Source organism: Bison bison, unplaced genomic scaffold, assembly GCF_000754665.1.
Source record: "Bison bison bison isolate TAMUID 2011002044 unplaced genomic scaffold, Bison_UMD1.0 scf7180017864080, whole genome shotgun sequence".
NCBI lineage: Eukaryota > Metazoa > Chordata > Mammalia > Artiodactyla > Bovidae > Bison > Bison bison.
Window position 1 is genome coordinate 4,263,866 of NW_011494652.1, and position 7,622 is coordinate 4,271,487.

Below are 7,622 nucleotides of genomic sequence, written 5' to 3' on the forward strand. Positions count from 1 at the left end.
AGACAAGGGCACGGCCTTCCCACAACTACATGGACAAGGCCAGCTCACAGCCTGCAGGTGGCACAAGGGACAGGGCTCACCACGTGACCTTTACCACACCACCCAGGAGGGAAGGGGTCCAAGTCACATGGCGAGTGGGTGGATGGGCTGGGACGAGAGCCCAGGGGGTCTAGCTTTAGTCAATCTTTCAACAAATATTGACAGAGGACGAGATGGTTGGATGGCATCACTGACTCAACGAACATGAGTCTGCACAAGCTCCGGGAGATGGTGAAGGACAGGGAAGCCTGGCGTGCTGCAGTCCATGGGGGCGCAAAGAGTTGGACACGACTGAGCGACTGAACAACAACTACCTGCCTGAGCTCTGTGCTAGGCCTGGCAGTTGACAAAACAGACAGAAGCCCCTGCCCCCGTGGAGCTCACAGGGAACTTCTAAAGGAAAGAGACGGGCCTCAAACAAAACACGCTCTGTGAGGTGGAGCGAAGTGCTATGGGTCAGACATCAAAATGCAGCAGGGTAAGGCACAGCGAGTTCAGGGAGCCGGAGTCACTGAAGGAACTCCCTGGCCGTTCAGTGGTTAGGAGCTGACAGTTTCACTGCTGGGGCTCAGGTTCGATCCCTGGTCAGGGAACCAGGATCCTGCAAGCAGCATTGTGTGGCCCCACCCCCCTCCAAAAGAAAAGAGAGAAAGCAGAGACTTGAAGGGAGTACAGGAGAAGCAAGCCAGACAGATGCTGAGGTAGGAAGGGGTGGGAAATTTCTTGGCCAAAGAACAGCAGGTGCAAAGGCCTCGCAGAGGGGCAGCGTGTGGTGTGTTCACAAAGCGAGAGGCCAGCGCAGCAGCAGCAGCAGACTGAACCAAGGGGAGGGGTGGTACCTCACGGGGTCAGCAGGTCAGCAGGGAGGGACCCCACAGAGCCTAACGCCCATGGTGAGGACTTTGTTTTTTCACTCTGAAATGGAAGCCACCGGTTGGCTCCAAGCAGAGGAGGGACATGATCTGATGCTGGTTCTGCTGGTGCAGGGATGAGACAGGTGGGAGAGCCGGGAAGACAGAAGCAGGAGATGAGTTAAGACGTTACTGGAATAACCCAGGGGAGAGACCTGGACCACGGTGGGAGTGGTAGAAGTGGTCAGATCCTGAGTGTATCTTGAGGATCTTCTGGGGGGTGTATGAGAACAGGAGGAGGAGTCATGGAGACCAGGAGGTTTTTGGCCTGAGCAACCAAAAGGCTGGAGGGGCCCTACCCTGAGATGAGAGGGTCGAGGGGAGCAGGTTAAGTTGCCAATGAGACTTCCAGGTGGAGACGGTGAGTAGGGAACCGGATATCAACTTTAAGGGGGAGGGAAGGCTACACACAGACATTTGGGAGTGGTCCAGGCATGCGTGGAGAGTTTCTTAAAAGACACGAGCCTGGATGAGATCATCTCAGGGTGAGTGAAGAGAAGTCTTGAGACTGAACCCTCCACAGGATATGGTTAGAGGAAGCCACATTCTTTCCCACCCCTAGCCACCCCTCTGAACTCTGTTTCCGCATCAGTAAAATGGAGTTAGCAACAGTACTTACCTCACCTCATGAGAATGAAAGCAAATAATCTTGTGAAGCATTGAGCACCACGCTCTTGTGAACCCTCAATCAATGCCGGTGATTGGTGATTGCTTTTTGTTTTTTATTTGTCCCTATTCTTTCGGTGTCATTGTTCACACATCATCGCTATTTTTGGTGTTTTCTCCAACTGGTGTCTGTTGCATCCAAGACTTCCTTTGTCAAGACTTTCTTCAAGGCCACCACCCCCCCACCCCCGCCCCAGCCATGGGGAACTTCACCCACATCCCTTCCCTCATCTCCAGAAGCGTCCCTCTATGTATCACTGACCACTAGGGCACGCAGCTCTGCCTTAGGGCACTCCTGTGAGCCAGGCTTTACCTTCACCGTCTCTGCACAGCTCTTGTCAGCACAGTAGCTCTTACTTTGGGTGCCCCCAGTATGTTTTAAGTGTTCAACTGTTGTAGTCATCAACAAGATGTGTCACTTCAGTTCATTTTTGGTGCCAGGATCTTTACTCATTCTCTCAATATACATGTCCTGTGTGACTGCTCTGCTGGGCACAGGGGCTGCCCCCAGGAAGCCCTTACGCTACAAACAAGTGGCAACTGGGAAAGGCCCTCCAGAAGAAGGAATTGCACGACCAGGAGATAAACCTGGAGGCGTACATTATTGGGGCGGGGAGGGGTGGAAGAGGCTGGAGCTAGGGGCCTGGATGTGCAAAGGAGGAAGATGGGAGGCTCTTTATTTCTTAGCCCTTGTCTGTCCCGACCCAATGCCACGAAGAGCAGTAGGAAAGCTGTCAAAAGGGTTCTCGTCTGGTAGACCCGACCTCCTGGCCTGTTTTCTGGGTTTGTGCGTCCCAGGGCCTCAGTTTTTCCACCTAAGCAATGGGAGCTGGTCTACGTTTTCAGAAGGCCCTTCCATCCATAGAAGACCTTGAAACTTGCAATCCAGGGGCCCTTCCCAGAGCCCAGCTTTCTCATCTGGGGTCCTCTCCAGCGCTGGGTCTGGGCAAGCAATGGGGTCAACCCCGTTACCTCCCGCAAAATGCTTATTGATGACTGACGGCCTCCCTGACCTATGTAGCCACTCGGCCAAGGCAGGGGGCGGAGCTCACGCATCCGAATTCACCCTCTACTTAAATCCAGGCCAATCAGCGTCGAGCTCGGCATGTGAGCAGTAGGGTCACCGACCACTGCTGTCTGGGCATGCGCAATATCTCGCCTAAGGCCTCGTCCCGCCTCGCATGCGCACCGCGCCACCGACAGGTTAAGGGGAAGCGGGTCGATACGAACCTTGGTTCCATCCTGAAAGTCAGGGAGCGCTCCTCGGCCCTCCTGTATCACACGCTTTTGGATCCCGTCTTCCCGGAGTCTTGCGATGATATCCGCCATCCTCCTTCCCCGCTGCTCTCTTTCGGCAACTTCCGGACTCGCTCGGCAGCTTCCGGACCTGCTTCGGCAACTTCTAGAACTTCGGCAACTTCCGAGCTGGCGCCATTTTGGTTAAGGGCAGACGCCGAAAAGAGCCCGAACGTAGAAACGGGCTGTGATTGGTTCTCTGCTTCGTGGCTGAGCGCGCGGGTCAGGCCAGGGGCGGGGCCTGAGACTGTCCAGGGGCGGGACTGGGGCCTGTGAGAGAGGCGGGGCGGGGCGGGGGCGTCCCTAGGAACTGTGTCCTTGAACCGATTTGGTTTGGGCCCTCCCAAGTGGCCGTCTGCCACGCTATTTAAAGTTGTAAAAGTAGCACGACAGCATTACAGAAGTGGGGGGAGGGAACGTCGGCATCCGTAAGGTCACCTCCTAAAACTACTATTTTTGTGTATTCCTTTTTGTTTTTTCTTTTAGCTTGCCTAGCACAATACTCGTGAGTTTTCCATCCTGAATTTTTCTCATCAATCAGGCAGTCTGGGTGTAAGAAGGAGGGGAAGGAGGGTTTCTGTATTCCCGTGGAAACTCTAAGCTCCCCAAGAGACTGGCAGCCCCTTGTGGTGTCCGGGCTAGCCGTGTCGTCACCACGGAGTCCACCGCGGTGTCTGGCACATAGTAGGTGCCCAGCGAATATTCGGGAATACAGGAATGATAGAAATGAGGCACCTCAGAGGCTAAAACATTTCTCTCCGCCTCTGGAAACTAGTTGTGAAGAATAACTCTAAGCGTCTTCTCCCACTTTGGAGGTTTCAGTTCAGTTCAGTTCACTGTCTCAGTCATGTCCGACTCTTTGCGACCCCCATGGACTGCAGCACGTCAGGCTTGCCTGTCCATCACCAACTCCCAGAGCTTACTCAAACTCATGTCCATAGAGTCAGTGATGCCATCCAACCATCTCATCCTCTGTCATCCCCTTCTCCTCCTGCCTTCAATCTTTCCCAGCATCAGGGTCTTTGCGAATGAGTCAGCTCTTTGCATCAGGTGGCCACAGTGTTGGGGTTTCAGCTTCAGCATCAGTCCTTCCAAAGGCTATTTCAGTACTGATTTCCTTTAGGGTACACTGGTTGGATCTCCTTGCAGCCCAAGGTTTAGGTAACTGATTGAAGGGATGTCTTCGGGCCTGTGCACTGTCCTCAGTCCTTTCATAACTGGGAAGAATTACTGTCCGTCCCCTTTGCCCCACGTGCTGAGGGCTTCAGATATTTATGTTGGTTCATTTCCCCCAAGAAGTCCCCTGAGAGAGGTGGAACCTCTGGGGCGAAAGGGAAACATATTTTGTTTTTAGCTTTTGTTTTTCACTCGCACAGGAAGTTTTATAGGCAAGTTCTGCCAAATTCTGAAGCAACGAGTTGTCTGTATTCTTACACAGATTGTTCCAGAAAATGGAAAAAGAGGGAAAGTCAACCAACATATTTTATGAGACTAGTTTAATCTTGATTCTAAAAAACATACTTAAACCATTAGGCAAGACAAGTCTACACCGATTTTACTAATAAATATAGATATGAAGGAGTCCTAGTTGGTGCAGGGGTAAAGAATCCGCCTGCCAATGCAGGAGACACAAGAGAGTCAGGTTTGATCCCTGGGTTGGGAAGATCCCCAGAAGTAGGAAATTACAACCCGCTCCAGTATTCTTGCCTGGGAAATCCCATGGACAGAGGAGTCTGGAGGGCTACAGTTCTTGGGGTGGCAAAGAGTCTGACACGATTATGCATGCGTGCACACATACATAGATATGAAAAATCCTAAATGAGTCCATTAGTATATATAAAAGTGCCTCAGTGTGCTAAATGAGTGCCATTCACAAAAAGACAAATATTACTAATACATTATTCCATTTATATGAGGTACCTAGTCAGATTCATGGAGACAAAGTTAAATGGTAGTTGAGTGGGGGGGAGGGAAGGAAATAAGTTGTTTAATGGGTATGGTTTAGTTTTGCAAGATGAAAAGATCCTGGAGATTGGTTATACAGCAATGTGAACATAGTTTTTTGTTGTCGTGTTTTTGCTTTTTTGCCACATGGCTTGCAGGATCTCAGTTCTCCAAACTGGGTTTGAACCCAGGCCATGGCAACAAAAACCTAGAATCCTAACCATTAGGCCGCTAGGGAATTCCTGTGAATATATTCAATAGCACCAGAACACTGCTACAAGCACTACTACAATGTACATCAAGGCTGTATACTGTCACCCTGCTTATTTAACTTATATGCAGAGTACATCATGCGAGATGCTGGGCTGGATGAAGCTCAAGCTGGAATCAGGATTGCCAGCAGAAATATCAACAACCTCATGTACACAGATGACACCACCCTAATGGCAGAAAGTGAAGAGGAACTAAAGAGCCTCTTGATGAAGGTGAAAGAAGAGAGTGAAAAAGCTGGCTTAAAACTCAACGTTCAAAAAACGAAGATCATGCCATCCGGTCCGATCACTTCATGGCAAATAGATGGGGAAACAATGAAAACAGTGGCAGATTTTACTTTCTTGGGGTCCAAAATCACTATGGACAGCGACTGGAGCCATGAAATTTAAAAGACGCTTGCTCCTTGGAAGAAATGCTATGACAAACTGCTGCTGCTGCTGCTAAGTCGCTTCAGTCGTGTCCGACTCTGTGCGACCCCATAGACGGCAGCCCACCAGGCTCCCCCGTCCCTGGGATTCTCCAGGCAAGAACACTGGAGTGGGTTGCCATTTCCTTCTCCAATGCGTGAAAGTGAAAAGTGAAAGGGAAGTCGCTCAGTCGTGTCCGACTCTTAGCGACCCCATGGGCTGCAGCCTACCAGGCTCCTCCGTCCATGGGATTTTCCAGGCAAGAGAACTAGAGTGGGGTGCCACTGCCTTCTCCTGACAAACCTAGACAGTGTACTAAAAAGCAGAGACATCACTTTGCTGACAAAGGTCCTTATAGTCAAAGCTATGGTCTTTCCAGTAGTCATGTACGGATGTGAGAATTGGACCATAAAGAAAGGTGAGTGCTGAAGAATTGATGCTTCCCAACTGTGGTGCTGGAGAAGACTCTTGAGAGTCCCTTGGACTTCAAGGAGATCAAACTAGTTAATCCTAAAGGAAATCAACCTTGAATATTCATTAGAAGGACTGATGCTGAAGCTGAAGCTCCAATTTTGAAGCTGAAGCTTTGGCCACCTGATTTGAAGAGCTGACTCACAGGAAAAGGCCCTGATGCTGGGAAAGGTTGAGAGCAGAAGAAGGGGGTGACAGAGAATAAGATGGTTGGATGGCATCATTGACTCAATGGACATGAGTTTGAGATATTGAAGGAAGCTGCTGGTGATATTGAAGGAAAGGGAAGCCTGGCTTGCTGCAGTCCATGGGGTCACAAAGAGTTGGACATGACTTAGCAACTGAACAACAGCAAAGCATTGCTGAACTTTGCACTTAAAAATGTTTAAGATAATAAATTTCATGTGTATTACCCACAATTAAAATTTTAAAATGCTTTCTCAAAAGAAAAAAAAGGGGGACTTCCCAGCGGTTCAGTGGTTAAGACTCTGCCTTTCAATGCAGGGGAAGTGGGTTCAATCCCTGGCTGGGCAACTAAGATCCCACATGCCACGGGAAACTGAGCCTGAACACCACAACTATCGAGCCTGCATGCTCTGGAGCCCACCTCAGCTAAGACCCCACATAGCCAAATAAATAAATAATTTTTTAAGAAAAGAAAAAGAAAAAAAAAAGATCAAGTAGGGCTCATTCCAAGAATGTATGAATGGTTTAACATTAGAAACATCCATCACTGAACTTCCCTGTTTGTCCACTGGTTAAGGCCACACTTCCAGTGCAGGAGGCTCAGTTCCCCCCTGGTTAGGGAACTAAGACGCCACATGCCACATCCTTTAGCCAAAAAAAAAAAAAAAGAATCAGCTATTATAATTCATCAAATCAGTGAATTAAAGGAGAAAACTCATATAATTATTTCAAAATATGCAGAAAAAGTATTTGATTAAATTTGTTTTGATGACTATGATAAAAACTCATAGGGGAAAGAGAAACTTTATCAGAATGACACAAGCCATATGCAATTAATATGATGGATAAATACTCACATTCCCTTCAAGATCAGGAACAAAGTAAGGAATACTCCCTATCAATGCTGTTGTTTAGCAAAGTATTGGAAGTCCTGGCCAAAGCAATAAACCAAGAAAAAGAAATGAATGATTATATCTACATAGAAAATCCAACAGAATCTACAGATACTTTTAATAAATTAGAGTCAGCAATGTTACAAAATTAATAACTCTCTTAACATTATCAATCAGTTCAGTTCAGTCGCTCAGTTGTGTCCAACTCTTTGCAACCCCATGAATCACAGCACGCCAGGCCTCCCTATCCATCACCAACTCCCAGAGTTCACTCAAACTCATGTCCATCGAGTCGGTGTTGCCATCCAGCCATCTCATCTTCTGTCATCCCCTTCTCCTCCTGCCCCCAATCCCTCCCAGCATCAGGGTCTTTTCCAATGAGTCAACTCTTCGCATGAGGTGGCCAAAGTATTGGCGTTTCAGCTTCAGCATCAGTCCTTCCAATGAACACCCAGGACTGATCTCCTTTAGGATGGACTGGTTGGATCTCCTTGCAGTCCAAGGACTCTCAAGAGTCTTCTCCAGCACCACAGCTG

The 7,622-nt window shown here is 48.9% G+C and overlaps 1 protein-coding gene across 2 annotated transcripts in view; it reads right to left on the reverse strand.

Moving 5' to 3' along the window:
• The window catches only part of AIP (aryl hydrocarbon receptor interacting protein), a 6,913-nt gene extending 3,840 nt beyond the window's left edge, over positions 1-3,073 (reverse strand). For both annotated transcript variants that reach the window (XM_010837688.1, XM_010837689.1), the window contains exon 1: positions 2,847-3,073. In XM_010837688.1, the coding sequence (XP_010835990.1) occupies positions 2,847-2,945 (99 nt within the window). In that variant the 5' untranslated portion in view covers positions 2,946-3,073. The remainder of the gene's footprint in view (positions 1-2,846) is intronic.
• Between the last annotated feature and the right edge of the window lie 4,549 nt (positions 3,074-7,622).